The 21,391-nt window shown below is 51.9% G+C and overlaps 1 protein-coding gene across 1 annotated transcript; it reads left to right on the top strand.

Annotated features, from left to right (window-relative positions):
* Nucleotides 1–767: 767 nt before the first annotated feature.
* On the top strand, nt 768–6,628 carry PLA2G5 (phospholipase A2 group V). The gene is made up of 4 exons (XM_081817631.1): nt 768–1,174; nt 2,350–2,494; nt 4,580–4,686; nt 5,360–6,628. Exons 1-4 carry the CDS (start codon nt 1,135–1,137, stop codon nt 5,479–5,481), a joined length of 414 nt encoding a protein of 137 aa, XP_081673757.1. The 5' UTR covers nt 768–1,134; the 3' UTR covers nt 5,482–6,628.
* Nucleotides 6,629–21,391: the final 14,763 nt, after the last annotated feature.

The raw sequence follows: 21,391 nt of genomic DNA on the forward strand, positions 1-21,391 counted from the left end.
CCCTCAGGGCAGAGGCCATGGGTGGACAGAACTCTCAGGAATGTTCTTGGAATTCAGAGGGGCTGCTGGACAACGGGTGGCACGGAGAGGTCAGCCCAGTAGCCAGGAGCCCCGGGGGGCTGGAGGCTGTGTGTTTGGAGCCAGGCCTCTGGAGGTGCCAGGGGCTCGGGGCAGAGCACTGCACAAGTGACCGCTGGACTCAGGGATCAGAGACAGCTGGGCACCGAAGGGGAAATCCTGGCAGACCATCAGCCAAGCAAGCAGCTGTGGATAAACAAGGACTTTGGGATCCAGACAGGGAGAGGAGACAGGCAGCTGCCGGTAAGGAACCTCTAAGAGGCCGTTATTATCAGGCACTGGCCCAAGACACATGGAATTTCCTCTGCCTTCGGGGTGTGAATTTTCGGGACTCAAGGCCAGTGATTTATGTGTTCGCCGAAGGCAGGTGCTGGGGAGGGAAGCTGGGGTCTCCAGGCTCCACGGCCCACAGGGCAGCTCACCCTTCTGTGAAGGGAGGCTGTGTTGTGCTGTGAGAGGTGCTCAGGCCTGGGTTTGAGCCCTTCTTCCACTTCTTACTAGCTGCATGGCTTCTGGCAAGTTCCACGAGCTCTTTGAGCCTCCATTTCTCCACTGGAAAAATGGGAGCCCTCCTGAGTACCCAGGGTCGACTTATTCTTTAGGTAGGCACAGTGCCTGGGGCCCATGGAAATGTATGAACTTGAATTCTTTTAGAATCAGGAGGAAAATAGAATATGAGTCACGAATACGTCCTACTGCATCCAGCCCGGATTGTGTTGGTTTCCATACCGACACGGTTGTAAAATACTCCTTGAAAGAATTTTTTTTGGAGGAAGGGGCCCATGAAGGCAAAAGTGCTCAGGACCCACAAAGCCACAAGAAGGCCCTGAAAGGCGGTCACACTGTGTGCAGAGAGGACCGTTGTGTTGGGGCATCTATGGTGGGAAGTCCTCTCCTGCCTCTGTGGAGGACCATACCCCACGAGCGCTCTACTGCCCCCAGGGACCCCTGGGATCAACTCCTTGAGTTGGTGGGGACCCGGAGGGGGGGTCTGAATGCGTCTCCTGAGAGGCATGTCACGGGACGGGATGTGTTTTCTTTTCCAGAACCCCAGAGATGAACGGCCTTCTCACACTGGCTTGGTTCCTGGTTTGCAGTAAGTGCTGGCCCCGTGACCTCTGAACTTGTGACCTTCCACCCCTAAGAACAATAGGGTAGGTGGAAAGGAGGCTAGTCTTTGAGGTCGGGGAGACTTGAGTTTGAATCTTGGCTCTGCGCTTCCTGTGTAGACGTCGGCAAGAACCTTCGCCTCTCTGAGTCTCTGTCTCCTCATCTGTGACACAGGATGATACTCAGCCCACTGGTGGGCCTGTCGCACGATTCTAGGTGGTGATGGGTAAAGAGTCTGCTATGGGAACAATATATGGCTTGCAAATGTGCGAGGCATATTTTTTACTTTGGTGCAAAACAAAACAAAATAAAGCCCAGACGAGAACAAGACCCTTCTGTAACTATTCCGTTCCTGGGTCATTCCCTGCGGAGGCCGGCCCCACCTGCTGCCACCTCCCAGCTGGAGGTAACTGCCCAGCACAGGGGAGCCCCATAACCATGTACACAGCCCCCCGGCAGGCTGTCCTAATCTTTGATGTCTTGCCAGATCCCTGGAGACTCGCGGAGGGCGGAAGGCGGGAGGCTTAGTGCAGGGAGGGAACACTTGGCTCACTGTGAAACCCTGAACCTTTCCCTCCAAACTACTGTTTCCCAATCTGGAAGTCGAGGGAGCTGGCTTCAGTGATCTGGAAGGATCCCACCCTGCTAAGGTCCTGGGCCTTATGTCCTAAGTGGTGTTATTTGAGGGGAGGGGAGTGCGCATCTGTCTGCTGCTTCCTACAGCTACTGTATTAATTAGACCTCGTATTTCTTGGTCATTCACTAGGTGTCTGCCTCTGTGCTCAGAATTCACATACTTTCTCTCATTTTAACCCTCAAGATAACTCCACGACGTAGGCATTCACTTTAGCGCCCTATCCCCCCGACCCCTAATTTGCCGATGAGGAGGCAGAGGCTCTGAGAGATTAAGTGACTTGCTCGACATCATGCTGTGAAATGAGTGGGCAGAGGCAGGATTTGAACCCACGGTTCCCATTCTCCGAGTCCGGACTTGTAGCTCTACTGCTTTTCCTCCCCTTTCTTGCTCCCGTCCCACTAATGGGGAGAAGAAGGAGGAGACACCTGGCTCCCCACAAGCCCCAGGGCAGGAGCGGGGGCAGGAGCAGGGGCAGGTGCATGCCGGGCAAGCGTGTTCGCCGGGGCCCGGGGGCTGTCTTCCAGGTGTTCCTGCTGTGCCCGGGGGCTTGCTGGACCTCAAGTCCATGATTGAGAGGGTGACTGGGAAGAACGCCTTGACGAACTACGGCTTCTATGGCTGCTACTGTGGCTGGGGCGGTCGGGGGACCCCCAAGGACGGCACGGATTGGTGAGCTGATTATCATGATTATCCTTTATGTTCAGCCTCTGCGCCCGCACAATCTCACGTAATTCCACGTCAGTTCCGGAAGATGAGTATTAAAGCGCCATTTTATTGGTGAGAAAACTGCGTGTCAGAGAGGTTAACTGACTTGCTCGAGATACATCTAGTAACGTCACGTGTCTCAGTGACCACATGTGTCAGTTGGTCCATTGCTACGTAACATATCACCCCAAGAATAGTGACTTCAAGTGACCATGACCATTTACTTTGCTAAGAATCTGCCTGTGGGGCAGGGCTTGGCAGGATGGCTTGACCCTGCTCCACCCAGCTTCAGCTGGGGCAGCTCAAATGAGGTTCCTCTCACTTAGGCCTCTGCAAGGCTGTTGGAACTTCCCCACAGTACAGTGACCATTGGGTTCCAAGAGTGAGTGTCCCAAGACTGCAAGACAAAAGGGTTTAGCCTCAGAAATTCCATGGTGTCAGTTGGTGGAGGCAGTCACAAAGGCTTTGAGAGGAAGGGGACCGAGATTCCATTTCTTGATTGGGAAGTGTCAACGTTCTAGAACATGTGAGAAGGAGAGACGATTCTTTGGAAAATTCTGAGACCCCTGATGTGGATAATGGGATGGGGCCATTAGGCAAATGGATGGCAGATGGTGGGAGCCAAGTTTCCCACTGCTGGAGGGGGAGTTTACGCCCTGTGGTGATGGATTAGAGATGGAGATGTCAGTATGAACTCCTGTTTAGCTTAATATAGATGCCGGTGGTTACATACAGAAATAGGTACAGATGTGTGTACAAACATGGGTTAAAATAGACACATTTTTTGCTCTGGCAGCGGAGAGGACCTAAAAGAAACAATAACCCATTAGCAATAAGCAACTCCTAAAGCCCAGACCTGGTCTCTGACACCATTCTTCAAAAAATGGAACCAAGGCTCCTTGGAGACCTGGCTGATTCTAGGACCAGGGCAGAAAATATACAGGATGAACCTGGAGTCTCATGTAAGACCAAAAGATAAGGAAGTGTTCAAAAACAACCACCTGCCACATTGATAGAGATATGTCAGGGACCACAGGAGCTAACTGGAAGGGCTCCCAATGGCTCCCAATGGCCAAAGCTGGAGTAATTAGAGAAGCAAAATAAGCCCATAGCCCCAGTCTTATTATGAGAAAAACATCAGACAAACCCCATAGAGGGGCATCCTACAAAATACCTACCCAACACTCCTCAAAACCATCAAGGTCATCAAAACCAAGGAAAATGTGAGAAATTGTCACAGCCAAGAGGAGCCTAGCAAGATGTGACAACTAAATGTAGTGAGGTATCCTGGATGGGATCCTCACATAGAAAAAGGATATTAGATAAAAACTAAGGAAATCTAAATAAACTATGGACTTTTTATAATGAATCAATAATGATATGTTATGATTTAGCTGATGAGTTATTTAGTCAATGACATCAATATTGGTTTGTTAATTGTAACAAGTGTATTGGACTAATTAATGATGGGAAAAACTGGATGTGGGGTAAAAGGGAACACTCTGTACTACCTTCTCTATTTTTCTGTAAATCAATTTTTTAAAAATGCAATCTGCCACACCTAACATACTGGAAGTTTGTTTTTTGCTCACCTAACAGTTCCATGTGAATCACATGTTAATTCCAGGACCCAGGTTCCTTCCCTCTTATGGCTCTGCCATCCCCTGTGGCCTCAGAGTCCTCTGCTGGGTCATCTCCATCCAGCTGAGAGATGGAGAAAGAGAGAAAGAGGAGGACAGTGTGGGAGGGTTTCATGGGTAGGTCTGGAAGTGGTGGGCATCCCTTCTGCCCATGATGCCCTGGCGGGAACCTAGTTGTGTGGCCACACCCACTTGCAAGGGAGGCTGGGAAATGTAGGCTCACCGTGAGCCCTGGAGGAGAAAGCAGGTCAGTGAACCACTAGCCAGTGGCAGGCAGCCCCAGTGCAAGAGCAGAGAAGTACTCATCCATATCCCTAGATTCTTTCTTTGCCAGACTGCACCCACCTAGGTGGCCTCTGCTTAAAGTGACGTGCCCCTTACGTAGGATCTACATCTCTTGCATTGACAGGTGCTGTTGGGTGCATGATCACTGCTATGGGCGGCTGGAGGAGAAAGGCTGCCACACCCGGACACAGTCATACAAATACAGATTTTCACGGGGACTGGTCACCTGTGGTAAGCCTGGGGCTTCTCCTTCCGGCCACTGATAGAACCTGGGTCTCTGCTGGTTCTGAGTTCAGCTGCCCCTAGAGGTCAGCCAGCCTATATCTTAGAGGGCAGAGCTGGGCGCAAGAGGGGCAGGATTATTGCAGCCGCATCTGACCTTCTGGGGAAGGGCTGAAACATCACAGCCTGAGCATTCACTAGGTGCCAAATGCTTTGCATACCTCTGTTTACTTGCTCCCCCAAATATCTTTTGGAGTGTATTTAGTCTCCCCATTTTACAAATGAGGAAACGAACTCAGAGCCTTGCCAGTGCACACAGCTAGAGCTGGGATTCAAGCTCAGGGCCATCTGAGTTCAAAGCTAAGTCTGGGGGTGGTATCTCCTCTATGAGAACCGGAGTTCCTCCGGAGCAGGGGCTGTCTCCACCGTCAGACTGGGAACTCCCGGAGGGCAGGGGCTGTGTCTCTCTGGACGGAAGCCTCCCCCTGGGGCAGCAGCTACGCCTCTTCCATCGGCTCATGCATTTCCCAGTGTGGAAGCTGTGCCTCTCTCATCAGACTGAGAGCTTCCTGGGCAGGAGGCAGGCTGGGGAGTCCGCTCCGACTAAAGGCAAGCCCGAGATGCAGTGTCGGTAGAACCCCCCCTTCGCTTCCTCACTGTGCATTTGGCGTCCTGCCTGCAGAGTCCGGGCCCCCCTGCCAAGCACAGCTCTGCGCCTGTGACCGGAAGCTCGTCTACTGCCTGAAGAGGAACCTAAGGAGCTACAACCGTCGCTACCAATACTTTCCCAACATCCTCTGCTGACCAAGACTTTTGTCCCCTTCTCCTACAACACGGAGCCCACTGACGCTGCTGGGCTCCTGAGAGAGGCTCCCGGTCTCGGACCTTCTTCTCTCTCCACGGTCCACGGGGCTTGGAGGAGCCCCATGGCCACTCTTCACGCTCTACAGAGTCCCAGGAGAGCGACTCTGGTCATAGGACCGGGTAAGGTCAGGGTCCCTGGCCCCTGCTTGTGAGGTCGGCCCCTCTGATGCTGGGAGCTCGCCCCTAGCTCCAGGCCAGCTGTCCCCCCTCACCCTGAAGACAGCGCCCCTTCTCCAGCAGATGCATTTACTCTTCAGTGTCTGCAATCGGATTCTCACTACCACCCTCTAGAGAATTTTTACTCAAGGTAGAAGCCAAGTTGACCCCATAAGTCTGCCATATAGATATTAAATAAAATTTATTCTTAAGATGAATAAAACCACATGGGCATTTTCCTCTGCTCCGGGGAATTACCCGTACCTCTCCTTCCTCTGCCACTGGGGTGCCGAACCCTGAGTTAACCACGGACTCTCAGGAACAGAAGGTGCAGATTCAAAAATAGAAGGTTTTCTGGGACCAGATCCAAGCCTCCTTTGGGGTTCATCTCCTTACTCTTGGGGGGCCTCTCTGGCCAAGCACTGGGCTGCATTCTTCCTTAAGGAGATGGGGAGAAGGTGTCAGGCAATCATGCTAGCTTGAGCTTCCGGGCCAGAGAGGGTCACGGTCAAATCCCAGCACTGGCTTCTCCAGCCATGTGGTCTCAGGCTTGTTACTGAACGTCTCTGACTTCCAGTTTCTTTAAAAAAGGAGCTAGAACGTTTTTTTGAAAAATGTAAAGTGGGTAATCCGGAGGCCACCTGGGTGCTGACACGGGAATGCTGAGGTTCTGGAATGTCACAGAGCAGGACGTTTAAAAAAAAATAAGGTTCAGCCGAGGGGTTTATTTTTACCAAGCAAGGATTCTAAAAAACCCACCTCATCTATCAATTCGTAAAAGAAAGGGTGTTCTAATACCGAGATTGCAGGAAGAATGCGCACATTCCAAAACAGAGGAGAGTCCTTTCCAAGAAAGGACCTTTGGCTTCCTTACACGGACAAACCCCAGAATAACCACATAACAAATGGGATCTATATTTAAAAAGCTCCAACGCTGAATGTTTTCAAAATAAAATTTAATTTTATGAGGTGACTTTGAATGTACTAGTGTCTTAGAAAAGTTTGATACAGACTCGCGTCTGTATTTGACAGTGTTACACAGAATGGGGCTCAAATGTCCCATTTGCTCATCAAATTTTTTTTGATCAAAACCACTTCCCAAGTCCAATGTTAAATAGGAATGTAGCAGAGTCAGAAGCTTCACTCTGATGCCATCTCTCCCTGGTTGCGATATCCTGGCTGACGGAGACCCCAGTCCCAGCTTCTCCCACCTCCCATCAGGTTCAGGGAGGTTCTGCTGCTAGGTTCTGCAGGAGGGGCTGCATGCAGGCTGTCACCTCCGGGCATCCCAGTTCGGGGCACCAGCATTCAGACGGGCACAGGCAGGCATTTGTGGACAAAGGAAGCTGTGAGGTTACGAAAGCAACACCACAGGCTGAGCTGGGCTTGAGCTGGAGGGGCCCGTGGGCAACTTTTGTTTATCTACCAGGACATTGAGGTGCAGAGAGGTTAGGAGACTTTCCCAAAGTCACACAGCACATCAACAGCAGAAGGTGGTTGGGGAGAGAACACGGAGAGAACACAGAACCTGGGGTGGTTCAGGGACGCGTCCATATTAGGGGTTCTTGGGAGGATCCCCTGGATTCCACCTGAGGGCCAGGTTCCTCTCTGCTCTAACCGCCTTGGATAACAGAGACAGTCCCTGGGTGGTTAGTCCGGTTGGGGCTCTGGCTTCATTGTAGAGGGGGCCCCCACTGAGGTCCTCCATGGTGGCTGCTCTGGACCCTCGCTCACTGCTGTGAACAGCTCTGGGGAAATGATTGAAATCCAGGAATTGCCAAAACCTGGGAGGAGGCAGTCTCTCTGACTCTGTTATTTGACCAGCTCTTGGGTGACAGGAGAACCATCAGGGAGGTCATCTCTCAAAATTGAATGGCCCCCCAAGGGGGGTACCGTCCTGGATCTGTCAGATGTCCCTTGGCTACATGGAAACTGCATTTCCCAGAAATTCCATCCTTGCAGAATTCCAGGCTGGTGTGGGTCTCCGGAGATGTGCATGAGACGCTGTCCCGGCTGACACCTGCTGTCCCGTATCTGCTGGCTCACTATGTTGGTGTCAGAAAGCTGCGCCTGGTCCTGCCGGGCCACCTGCCCCAGCGCCTCTTGTTGGAGGTGATGAGATGATGAAGGGCGTTCGGGGCTGTCCTCACCGTTCCATTCATCCCTGTCCTTCCAGTTTGCCCTGTCACTTGGGCCACGTGATTTCAGGTAGCAACGCCAGCAGAATAAGAAACAGCCTCTCACGGAATGTTTTCTTTTACTGGCGCCCACAATCGTGGAAGTAAATCCCCGTAAAAAGTCCCTGATTTTGTATATGGGTATCTCCTCTCCGTTCTGGAGCTCCGATCAAAGCCTGGTTGATAGAGCCGGCTTCCCGGGGCCTAGCGGCGTGACTGGCAGGGGCTTCTCCAGTGTTTGTTGACTGAATGAGGGACTGGATGAACAGATAAATGAAGGAGACACAGCCCCTGCACTCGAGGTGTTCACAGAGTGGCACGGAGACAGAACTGAGGAGCTGGGCAGGCAGCACAGCGGCCGTGGCATGTTGACCTCTCTGGTGGCGCAGTCTGGACGAGCGCTGGCTCGTCCTTGTCCCTTTGGCCTCCCGGTCCCTGATGCCTCCCTGATCCGGGCTTGTGCTGAGTGAGGGCAAGGGCCGCTCATCAGACGGCCACGCCGGGGCGGTCCCCTCGGGGGCCAGGGGAGATAACTCAGTGCCCCGAGGTCTAGCAGGGGGTGTAGTCTTCCTGCATATGGCTTGCCCCCGAGATGAGGTCCCAGCCTGCTCTGTGTGTCCAGAACCTGCTCAGACACAAGGCCGGCTTCTGGTCACACTCGCACATCTGTTTCTGGCACTTGCTCCTGGGACCTGCGCTAGCGCGGGAAAGAAACTGGGGTGCTCCCCTCTGCTGCCGCCAGAGAGACCCATCCTACCCCACTCAGGTGGCAAGAATTTCCCTGGGGATCCTCAGAAATCCTGCCACCTCCTGGAGGCCTCTCAGGATGGTGACCACGCCCTTCCCTGCTGAATTCAGAAAGCCCACGGCCATGGCGTAAGTCAAGCCCTGGGGGAGGTTTGCTGTTATCCGTCAAGGGTCCTCGATCCATCTTTTCTTTCACATACTCCAATTGCGCCACTCCCTTCCTCTAAAGCCTTCAGTGGCTCCCCGTTGCCACGTTCTTCAGCCTGAATTTCCAGGTCTTTCCGCGGCTGGCAGCCCTGCCCTTCCGCTTGATCTCCCAACCACTCCCCACTTCCCCAGACCTCCACGCCTCACCAGCTTGCCCTGTGTGTTCCACTCTGCCTCTGCTCTCGACGTTTCTTCCCTTCTGGGATGTTGTCCCTCTCCTTTATCCGTGAGTTGGCTTTTTTCTTTTTTTTCTTATCGGTAATAATAATCATGAACGCTACGACTTACCGACCGCCTGCTATGTGCCAGGGACTTTCTTACGGGTTAGGTCCCTTCAACCTCCCAACAACCCAATAGGCAGATGTCATAATCCCACTTCGATTGAGGCCGAGCATGGAACCTTGGCCACACAACCCGAAAGAGGCAGAGTGGGGATTTGAACCCGGGACCGTGCAGATCCAGAGCCTGAACTCCCCGGGGGCGGGGCCTGTGCCTCACTGCTGCTGGCTCGGCTTTCCTAGCTGGGCACGGGGCCTGGCACGGGGTCTGGCACGGGGGGGAGTGCCCAGTGAGTGTGCTCTGGGTCAGACCCCCTGCACGCTGCTCTCTGTCAGCACTGCCTTAGATCAGAGACACCTCGGCTGTGAGCAGGGCTCAGGTCTGCATCTTCTCGGGAACCACAGCCAAGACTAGGTCAATACAGAAAACCTGGTTTTGGGGGAGCCTGGCCGCTGACTCCCACGGGCTCAGTGAGAACCGATGGCCACAGCTGGGACCCAGAGGCCCTGCATGCCTCCCGAGCACTCGGAGAAGCATGGAACTAGACCCTGGCTGGCTGTAGTGACTTTGAACCCCAGACCATCCAAACACCTCCTCCACACCCAACTGGGTTAGCATTCTGTTAATCGGAATTTAATTTGGGGTAACGAGAAGTATTGGGAACTAGATACCAGGTTCTAGTCCTGACTCTGCATGTGTCTTGGTGTCTTGGGTGACCTTGGGCAGCCCCCCTCCTGACCTGAGCTTTCCCATTTTACAAGAGCAGTTTGACAGATAATTTTAATTGTAGCCCTGGTCCGTGAGTGGATCATGAAATCAGTTTAGAGGCTTGCATCTGGTGTGTGTGCGTGCACGTGTGTGCGTGCGTGTGTATGTGTGTGCTTATGCATGTGTTAATTTATCACAAGCAGTAAAGTGTTGCTTCAGCAAATTGTGCCTCTGTGGTGGGTGTGTGTGTGTTGGGGGCTGATTGGATCCAGGTGTGAAATTTCTTACATTCTGTGGGTTGCCATCAAAAGGATTTGAGAAACCCTTGCTCACATGACCTCTCAGGGCCTGCCTGGGTCTGAAGCTGCTGGCATCTGAGTGGCTTCCCTGTCTGAGCCTTAATTGGTCCGGTGCCCCTGGACCCCCTCATCCTTCTCCTCAAGCATTAGATCAGAACGGGGCTTCTGGCCATGGATCTCCAAGCCTGTGATGGAATCAGTCCCTGAACATTCTGGAACCACCCAACAGAGGCACTGGACATAAACACAGGTGTTGGGCTCCTGGCTGGGACACGGAGAGCCAAGCCATGGGTTTAAGCCCTGGGGAGCCAGTTTTTAAGGACTTTGGACAAGACGGGGGCTCGGGTGGTTGCTCTGTGTATTTCCTCGCCATGTGACCCCAGGCCTGTGATTCCAATTCTCCAAGCCTCAGTTTCTCAGCTGTCAAACGGGATAATAATACCTTCCTCACTAGGCTGTTGGGAATATTTGATGATATGATGCACGTAAATTACCTGTTGCAGCGCCTGACAGACAGTAGGCGCTCAATGATGGCCACTGTTGTCGGAGAGGACCACCAAACCCAAGCCCAGGAGTTGACTCCAACCGGTTAGCTCTAAACACAAGCCCTAGGGGCTGAGGTTGGTGTCCAGGGTGGAAGGGGGTTCCCGGCTGCCCCGTGAAGCGCTTACCACATTGGACGTGGGTGTCGGCGATGCTGTGGTTATGGCGATCCCATGGGGAGCACGGGGAGCTCTCAGGCAGGCGTGGCAACACTCACAAGTGGGGCAGCGCCTACGGGGAGCCCCAAGCTGGGCCTGGGGCAGCGGGCCTGCATCGGGGCAGAGGCCGCGCGTTTCCGCATCTCCAGCCTCTGTCTGCGGGCTACCCCATGCCACCTGTCCACTTACCCCACCGGCTAAATCCCTCCCACCTGCTCAGGCCAGCTGTGTGCTCCCTCCGGGTGACGTCTGTCCCAGCGTCCCCAGCAGAGGCTGCCATTCCTCTCCAGGCCCCCCATGGAGTACCAGTCATTTGTCCACTCGAGCCCCCCATCAGGCCTTCACTGCCCGTCTGGGCGAGGTGTGGGGACACAGAGAGAAGAGCAACCACAACACAGCACAGATCTCTCCCTCAAGAAGCTCAGTCCAGGGAAGGAGACGGGTACTCCCCACCACGGCAAGAATGAGATGCTCGATGAGGGAGTTTTGAGTTGAACCAAGAGGCTACTGTTGAAGCAGGAAGGCGGTGGGTGATGCTGCTGCCAGCCCCCTCCCCACAGATCCTCGTGGTCCGGCATGGACGGCGGCATACCATCTCCACCGAAGCCAGCAAAGAGCAGTGTGCCCTGCACACGAAGGCCCCCGTTCACACACGCTCAGGCCTTGGTGAGGTCGCTAGGCCACACCACCACTGCAGGGGGACCTCGTGACTCAGGCTCGATCTCCTAGCATCGTGCATCTTGTCTGCTGGGATAGAAAGGGTTAGGAGTTTAGTCCTAGTGGAGCTGGGACAGCTCAGCCTCCCGGGGCACCTGATGAGTTCTAGGGTTGCCCTCTGGCCAGGCAGGTAGGAGGGCCGCTTCTGAACTCCCTGCCGTTGCAAATACAAATCCCCGGGCTGGAGCCCAACTCCCGGTCGGGGACCAGAAATCTGTATTTGTAAACAAGCTCCCGGATGCACCCGGATGCACAAAGCAGTCAGGTGTGGGGACACTGGGAGGCTGCGCGGGTCACAAAAGATGAGCAAAGCCCACTTGGTACACTCACATATACCTGTGGGGACAACCTCTTGACATCCACAGAGACTCAGATGACCTGTGGTCCTGGCCCTAATTTTATACATTTCTAAATTCGAGACGGTACCTCCAGGGGTAAAGGTGTAGGAGGTGTGCCCTCCTAATAAATCCTGAATTATATATGACCATCCTACTCCACTTAACATATGTACATTTCATAACTTTCCCTTTTAATTAAATAATTTATTTAAAGCATTTTTCATTTTTGGGGGCGCCTGGGTGGCTCAGTCTGTTAAGTGTCCAAATCTTGATTTCTGCTCAGATCATGATCTCAGGGTTGTGAGATCAGACTCTGTGCTCAGCGGGAGTCTGGCCCAGATTCTTTCCCTTTCTCTCTGCCCCTCCCGCCAATCTCTCTGTCTCTTCCAAATAAATAAATAAATCTTTAAAACGTTTTTTATTTTTTATGATCGAATATTTTCTTAAAATGTGTCACTCACCTCTCCACTGTTTAAACCAAGAACACTCCTGTAAGTTTGTTGCCGACAAAGGCTCTCCTTCCCCAACCTTTTACCCAGGCTCCTCTAAGCCCTTGTTTGACTGGGCCTTGTCCCCGAGTCTCGTCCCGAAGGGCAAGAAGCTTGTTAAGTCCCTTTAACCGGGATCATGAGAACATAGCTGGGTCTCTAACATTCTATTTTCCGGCTATAACAAACCTCTTTTTCTTGTCTTGTAAGTTGTCTATGCTCACAACAGTTTAGTAGACGATACTTTTGTAAACAGAAATGAAATATTTGTGTGTTCTCCTCACCTGCTCCCTCCAACATTCAGAAGCTCTTAGTGAGTATTCTTATTTCCATGGCCATATAATTATTTGCCTGAGTTCACTAAGAATCAGTTCTCCTTGCAACAGATCATCATTGGAAACACTGGTTATATAAACCAAGGCTCTGATAGGAATGTCCTATTTGAGAACGATGCGCACAGGATCAGATATGACCAGACAGTTTTAAGGACTTAAGGCTGACTTTATGGGACCAATACTCACAAAGCCCTCTTGAAAAATAGTGTTCTGGGACCTGGCTTTCCAGGGCTCCCAGCCTTGCAGGCGAGTAAGGAAGGTCACTTCCTGGCAGACCCAGGGAACTTAGGATATCTTGGGGACCTTGAGAGGAGAGGAAGTCACCCAAATCTATGGGTACTGAAGGCAAAGTCTGGTGAGGAGTTCCTGGCTTGGCTTCCTAACCTCTAGAGGTTTCTTAAGTGTCTAATCTGAGATTCCCTGTGAAAGGCTCTAGGGCAGCAAACTCAAAAAGGCCTATGTGGTCAATCTCTGTTTTTGCTGCCCTTATGTAAATAATCATGCCCAATCGAATGAGACCAGAATAATTTTGTAAACAAGAACAGCCGGGCATTGATTCTCTTTGGTCAGAAAGGGGGGTGACTGCAGAGAGAAATTTTGTGTTTTAACGGAAAACTATTGCCCACCCTTGGGGTTCTCTAATATCTGACTATAATCCCCCAGATTAAAGTTTCCAATTATTCTCCCACTTTCCTGACTCGCATCACTGAGAACTGAAACTGTCCCTTTCGCGATGCCCTAGAAAGAGAAGCTGGATGACTTGACAGGAACTCCAGAGAAGTCACAATAGATGGTGTCTGCTGTCGTGTGAGCCGCTCAGAGAGTTTACTGGAATGCCCGATGCCATCACCAAAGACATTTGAACTGCAAGCCAGCAAGTCTGTTGGATTGCCATTGTGGTCCTCACTCCCCCCTGCAGATACCTCCAGCCCAGCATCTAGAATTCTTCCGACTGGCTGCCTTCCGGTCTCAGAAAGTGGGCTCCCAACGACTAATCTTTGTCTTTCTATTATTTTCATAGAGATTCCCCCATTTGATGCCCAACTGCTCGCACCATCCAGCAGGTAGCCTCTAGGACCAAGTCCCAAGTGGTGGGTTAGCTGATCCTTCATGAACAAAAGGCAACGAAACCATGAACAGACTCCTGCTATTCAGAGGAAAGAATGTCTCTTCTTTCCTTGAACAAGAAGAGGGACTGATGAAGACTCTCCTTGACCAAATTTAGTCAGGCTCCTCTAAGACTTTTTTTTTGACTCAGCCTCATCCTTAAGAGCAAGAATCCTGTCAAGTTAGGTTTAGCCAAAACCCTCACCCTTGATATCTGATCACCTTGATATCTGATCAGGTTCCTCACTCCTCATCGTCCTCCAGGTGATGTCTGATCACCCAGGCCTGCCTTTGGCAAGAATCCTGTTGGGTCGGCTTAGCTAGAATCCCCCCCTTACCTCAGATGTATATCCCCTTAGCGATTTTCCACCCCTGCCTGCTCCGTGGCTGTAAATCCCCACGTGCCCATGCTGTATTCTGAACTGAGCCCAGTTGTATATGAGGGATCTTGTCTCCCATTGCAATTGTTCCTGGTTAGAATCTGCTTTTCCCCCTTTAACTACTGCCCAGCTCTGGTTTTCCTTTGATTTTACCCTTTCCTGGAAGATTCCTGGTCATTGTGTGAATTCCTCTGTACTGATGTTCCCACTCTACTTCAGCTGCCCCATCCTTTCTCCAGCAAGGAGCTGGAGAGAAAGGGAGATGGATCTTCTAGAAAGAAAAGTCACATCTCAAACTCATCAACCCATCAAGAACAAAATGATAGATTCTGCGAATTGGCAAACAACTCATTTATCAGGTTTGAGAACCCCTGAGGCAGAGAATCTGAAAATTGTTTGGTTGCCATGCCTGAAAACTCTTCGAGTCATCAGTTCTAAACAGCTGATTTAATAAATCTGGAATGTTGCACAATTGGTTTCCTATAAATCAAAGCGAGCCGGCTGCCGGACGCCGAGATTACTCAGGTTTCAAATAAACTTGTTGATTGTAAACCTCGAACCTCTTATTATCTTCTGTAAGGATCTCTGTATCTAGAGACAGTTGTGCTATTATATGGAGCATCCAATCCAAGTTCTAATGTGTTTCAGCTTGCAGACTTCCTTTCTATGTAGAACTCTCCAGACCTTTTAAGATTTTATGCTTTGCAAAGCGTTGTCAAATCCATGATCCAATATAACCTCAAAACATCCCATTTTACAGAGTGGGAAACTGAGAGATAGAGAGAAAAAATGTCCTGCTTGAGATCTCACCCAAGTTAGTGGTACCAGGACTTGAATCAGCTTCTCAGAAGCTGAAGTTTGGGGGAGTCTCCCCCTCATGGGATTGGGAACTTCTTGGGGGCTGGGACTGGCACTTCTTTGAGCCCCCATTGCCTTGCCTGGTGCCTGACACAGTGGAGCAGATCCCAGTGTGGACAGTATCCTAAGTGTGCTTCACCACGGTTCCACTGAATCCTCATATTAACCTGCAAAGGAAGTACTGTGAACACCCCATCCTGTGTGTGAAGATACTGAGGCACAGAGAGGTCAAGGAACTTGCCCCAGAAACCACAGCTGGTAAGCAGGGCAGAAGGGGATGAGCCCCAGAGCCCCTCCTCTTCGCCCAGGAAAGGTGTGCTGAATCAATATGGCTGCCCCCGCTCAAGACAATACCCAGACAAGGTTTCAGTTCAGACCTTGCCCAGCACGCCTGCTGCCCCAGGAGGGGAGAGTTACCGGTCGCTGGCATCCACAGGCTGCCCTGGTCCCCCCAAACCACACTGACAGCCACTGGTGAGGTGGCTAAGGAGGGGTCGCTTCTCCGTGGCCTGCTTGCGAATGCCATAGAGCTCCAACAAGCCGGCCCGGCTGAGCACGAGCCCTAGGGAGAAGGAAAGAGACATCAGTAAAATAAAGATGGGATGCCACCATCACCACCATGACCCACGACCACTGCTGCCAACAGCCCTTCAACAATGAGCTTGACAGCAACTGCCGTGTGTTCCACAGGCTGGTCTCTACATGCCAGACAGGGTGCCAAGTGCCTTCCAGGGGTCTGTCATTCACCCCTCACAACACCTTGTGAAGACAGCATGATAATTCCCATTTTATAGGTAAAGAAACTGAGGCTCGAAGAGGTTCAGTGACTTGTGCCCAAGATCCTACATCCAGGAGTCAGGAGACCCTAAGAGCTGGCAGACCTTGTATGCGGGACCCTGAGCCCACACTCTTGACTACTACATTAGAGCACTTTTCCTGCCAACTTCTCATGTAGTACATTTTCCCCATGGAGTCAAGATGGATGTACTGTTGTATATCTTGTTTTATTCACCTTTCCATTTAACATGAGCTTTTTCACCCTGACCACTTTGGTGTCAATGGGGAACTGCAGGCCAGTGTTGGTGAAGAAAATTTTTCCTCTACCCTCTAAGATGTAATGCATGGGAGCGTGCAAATTAAACTAACAAAAGACAGATTAACAGGAGAAAAGCCACATGATATTTATCAATATTGACATGCACAGGCGTTTACAGAAAAGAAGTGAAACTCTGAGTGATGAGACTCAGGGGATTCCTTTTTAGCAAAGGAGAGAGAGTTTGGACTTCAAGGAACATAACCTGTGGGGAAATGACTAAGAGCTATATGGGGAAACTAATGGAAGAAAGGCTATTTTAGAAAAGTCTGTTTATGCAAACCGATCTGGATGTTGACTCCCCAGCTTTGATGATAAGAGCTGCCCGTCTCTCCAAGTACAAGGGTTGGGGTCACCTTCCTCAAAGGGAAATTTGTGTCCTGCTTTGAGGCAGATAAGGGATGGGCAGGGAACTCTTCCCACCATCTGTGGATTCTTAATTGCCTTCAGCTCAAAATAATTTGTATGCAAAGTGGCATATTCTGGGATGGCATATTCTGATCCCTTTTGAGGGCTTGTTGCAAGAGAGTCACAGAAGCTGGCTTAGCGTGGGGGTCTCCTAGCTCCCAGTCCAGCACTCCGTGACCCCCTTCTTCCCCTGCTGTGCTTGTGCTCCCCAAGAGAAGACTGTGCGCTCCTCCTTCCTTGTCTCCAGGACCTTCTACGGCATCACCCAGCTAGTGTCCCCCCCTACCCCCCACCTGGCTTGGGACTCGCCAGAGAAGAGGACAAACAGTGCTGCTCACAGAGCACCTGACCTGCTCCCTCTCTAGTCCCTTTCTGTCCAGAATACATCCAGGCGAAGGTGTTCTCTGCGTGGAGCCTGGGGGATCTCAGCACCTCTCCCATGCTCGCTAGTTGAGCCAGCTATTGATCATGCACTTTTCTCTCCAATAAGAGTTTTATTTCCATTGCATTTACTTTTATGGTCACCTTCTGTGGATGACAAGTGATACTGGTTTTCACTATACCAGAGTGGAATTAATTTCCTTCTTAAATAAATTTGTTTAGGTTAAGAAACGTTAAAAAAAAAAAAAGAAGAAGAAGGAAATTAAAATATTAAACCAAACATCTGGATGGTGATGTGTGAAAGGCTGGGGTTTGGGAAGCAGGATCCTTCCCCCTCCTGCCTGGCAGAGGAAGCAGTGGGGCCTGATAGAACGGGGCTTGCATGGAGTCTGATCTAGAAGGTGGGTCTCCAATCTTCCAGCTCACTGAGCTGTGCTGGCACAGGATGAACAAACCTTGGTACTAATGGGCTGGTCAGCCCCACGACTGGCCATGGGGACAGATTCTGCCTGCTCTGGATGCTGGCCATAAGGGAAGTGGGCAACGGGGACCCGATGATAGAGGGGAGCCAGCTTGCACCCTTTTGGAAGTGTAGTCCTGAGCCAGATGCAGCCAAATCTCCAGCAGCGCATCCTAGACTTACAGAATCGGACCTTCTGGGTGTGGGTTCTGGCTCAAGAACCTGCCTTTTAAACACTCTCTGCCAGGGGATTCTTGTCCACTATGAAGTTTCAGAACTGCCCCTGATGGGAGCGCACCATCCGGGCTGGAGAGGGTGGAACCCGGAGGCAGATCTTGGCGTGGTCTGACCTCCCGTGCCCAGCCTCTGCCGCTTCTTGCTGAGTGAGTTACCTTGGGCAAGATATTTTACTTATCAGAGCCTGTTTCCTCCCCCAGAAAAGAAAGTCAAAATACCCATCTGGTGGGGGCAGGTGTAATGTGATCATGTGTAGAAGATTCTTGGCACCGGGGAACCCTGAAAAATGGCATTTTTTCATCTCCCTCTTAAGAAGCCAGAAGCCACCTGGCTGAATTATTTCCTCTATTTCCTCTTCCTTCTGCTCTGTGGTTCCCAGACTTGGGGTTTTGGGGACTGAGGTGGGATGCATTCTGCAGGCATCCACAGAGCCAGGCCCTGTGGCAGCCTCATCTTGGGGCTGGATCCTTGATGGGACAGGAGAGCCTCACCCCAGGCCAGCCCGGGCCCGGGGGACAGGGCTCCAGAAGAGACAGTCTCCCTCGAGAATGGTCTCTGACCGCAGGGAGGAGGGGCGTGTTCTCGGCAGAGGGAGGGGGCTGATTTCTGACAGTTCTGAGGGAGGGGCTGGGAGGTGATAACGCACACCCGCTTTCCAATCTAAGATAAACAAATGGCTGAATGAATGATTAAGAAAACCAACAGAAAAGGTAAGCAGAGAACTGAAATAAGGCAGGGAGACTGAGTCAGGGTGGGAGGTGGTTGCTTTAGGTGGGAGGGCAGGGACCTTTCTCAGGGAGTGACTGGCAGCTGAGCTCTGGATGACCGAGGAGGCCAGTCTTGCAAAGAGCCCAGGGAAGTCCATCTGGGAGAGGCCCCTAAGCCAGCCAGGCTTGGCCAGGAGCCTAAAGCAGAGAGAGAAAGGAAGGAAACTCTCCTCCACCTTGCCTTTTCTGACGTGCTTTGAGTTTCCACAAACTACTTTAAAACTTCTTTATTTTAAGTGGAAAAAAGAAAAAGAGGACCCCCAAGCTCTAGAGCCAGCTGGGCCCTCACTTCCTGTTGTCCAGGCTGCCCCGGTGAGGTCAGCTCCGGGGTGACCTCAGCGGTGAGCAAGGACGCCTTGCACCCCAAAGGAACGCCCCTAACCCCCCCCTCCAGGGGGCACTGACACAGGGGAGACGGGGGATAGGAGCAGCCCCAGCGCACGTTGCACCCAGCAACAGAGACGATGTGTGAAAGGAGCATGGGTATTTGGGAGAGGCTCCTGCTGGGAAAACAGGCAGAGTCGTGGAGAAGGCAGCTGCCCATCGTGCCCCTGGGCTGGCACCTACCCCCACTCCCCAGCCCCTGGAGGTCGCACCCTGGGTCCAGGAGGCCTGGGGATTGGATTCAGCGGTGGGATTAAGGGCTCCCAATGCGGGAGCTCTATCTGAGCACTATGGTTACCATCAGTACGATATTACCCCCCCACCCCTCTCCCTGGCTGCTTCCTGCCTTGCCACATCCCCCTCACCTCCTTATCCCTGGGTGTGCCTCTTGCCCACTAAGGGGCACCCAGGGCTGATTCACCAACTGTCCCCAGAAAGAGTGTGGGAGGTAGGGTGAGACATGGCCCTGGAGCCAGAGAGACCTGGGTTCAAGTCCCGGCCCTGCCACTTATCAGCAAGTGACTCACCCTTGAGTTTCAGTCTCTGCAGCTGGAAGATGCAGGTGACAATACTATGCCCCAGGGAGGTGAGGGGAGCGGGTGAGTAGGCACCCCAGGTGTTCAATGTCGGCTGTTCCGTGCTGGCTGCCCCCTTTCCTCCCCACCCTGTGGCTGTCCCTTTGTGAGTCTGACCCCGGAAGGAACAGGAGGCACAGTGACTGTGTCCTGTCTGCCTCCTACCTCCAGGCTACTTGAGAGACGGGTGTGGAGAACAGAAGCTGCCGGTCAGTCTCCCCTTCCTTCGTGCCTCTTACCCAATTCCAGGAATTGGAAATTGGCCCAGAATGAGAACTCACAGGGTTGGGGGGGTCCTATCTTATTCTGCGGACTCAGTCCTGGCTGCTCTGAGACCCCATCTGCCCATCCCACCTCTTGGTCCAAAGTCCCATGTCTTTACCAACCTGGGATTGATTCATTCATTCATCATTCATTCATTCATTCATACCAAATAAGTATTGATCACCTACTCTGTGACCCCCAGGCCCTGCACCAGGTGCTTAGCTCACAGAGGGGAGCACCACAGGCACGGTCCTGCTCCTGACCCAGGCCTGGACTTGCCCACCCGAGGCCATCCTTTCAACAACCCCAACAGCTCTGGTTGTAGCCACTACCCGCCACTTGGGGACATTAACCCTGTCTCCTCTCAAGGGTAAATGAAACCTGAGGGATCGAAACTGACCAGAGTAATCCCATCACCTTGAAGCACTAGGGTTTCGGGTGATCAGTCCTGTGGGGGAGGTCTGCCGGGTGGTGGCGGTAGGGCTCATTAAAAACAGACACGAAAGGGACAGCATGTTCTCTGCTGGATTTATCATGTCCAGGTTTAGGGTCTGGAGCACAGCTGCGGTTTGGAAGCTGGGATGAGCCGCCCAGGGGCCCAGCGCAGCACAGCGAGGGTGGCCAAGAGTAGGAGAGACACCCAGTGAGGATGACATCACCACGCCACCGAAAAGCCACCATACCCCTCACATGACACTTCTTGTCATGTGAGGTCATAAATGCCCTCATTGTTGAAGTCCATCAAGTCACAGGAAGTTCCTGACCAGTACAAATGGGACGGGGAGTCTGCCAGGGAACAGAGCGGGGAGAGTCTGGGGTGGAATCCTGGCTCTGCTTTTGCTGGTCGTGGGACCTCGGAAGTTGCTGTCCCCATTCTGAGCCTCAGGTTGTAAAATAGGGACAATAATGCCCCTACCTGCCAACACTGATCTTGTCACCATCACAGGGCCTGGCACACAGGAGCTCTAATGGACAAGTGGGGGTCACCAGCTCTTGAATAAATGAACATGGTGCATCAGAATCTAACTGACATGGCTTGCACAGTCATGTGGAAGGGAGAGAGGAAATGGGTGAAAAGAAGGGGGACATTGATTAACTATTTTCTTCTGATGTATCTTGATTTCAGCTGTGGTCATTACATAACAACAAGAGCAAGAGTACTGCAGGTAACATTTAAAGAGGCATTACCGGGGCGCCTGGGCGGCTCAGTCAGTGAAGCGACAGACTCCTGGTTTCCGCTCAGGTCATGATCTCAGGGTCATGAGATCAAACCCCGCAACAGGCTCCATGCTTAGCACAGAATCTGCTTGGGACTCTCTCTCTCTCTCCCTCTGCGCCTCCTCCCTGCTCTCTCTCTAAAATAAATACATCTTTTTTAAAAAATAAAGAGGCATTACCATGTGCCGGGCACTGTGCTAACAGCTTCATACACATAAATCTTGTTTAATCTGCTGACCTTGTCTTATTTTCTTCTAACTTTCATCTATACTTTGCATGCGAGGAAACCCGAGATTCCTTAGGTGAGGTCATATGGCTAGTCGGTGGTATGACTGGAATTTGAACCTAGTGCCATGGTTCTTAATTCCAATTACCCTGCCTCACATGAACCCCTTAGCTTCATGTAGAAGTAGGAAAGTTCTCTGTCAGCTGTTCACTTACATGTGTGACAGGCTGGAGGGTGTGAGTGGCTCCTGGTGCTCTAGCCCTGTTGCTGGAGACACAGCTAATCACATACAGATGACAGATCCTTATATGAAGAAGCCACCCATCCATCCATCCATCCA

The sequence above is a fragment of the Leptonychotes weddellii genome, chromosome 4 (genome assembly GCF_054177405.1).
Source record: "Leptonychotes weddellii isolate Sample4059 chromosome 4, ASM5417740v2, whole genome shotgun sequence".
In the NCBI taxonomy this organism is placed as follows: domain Eukaryota; kingdom Metazoa; phylum Chordata; class Mammalia; order Carnivora; family Phocidae; genus Leptonychotes; species Leptonychotes weddellii.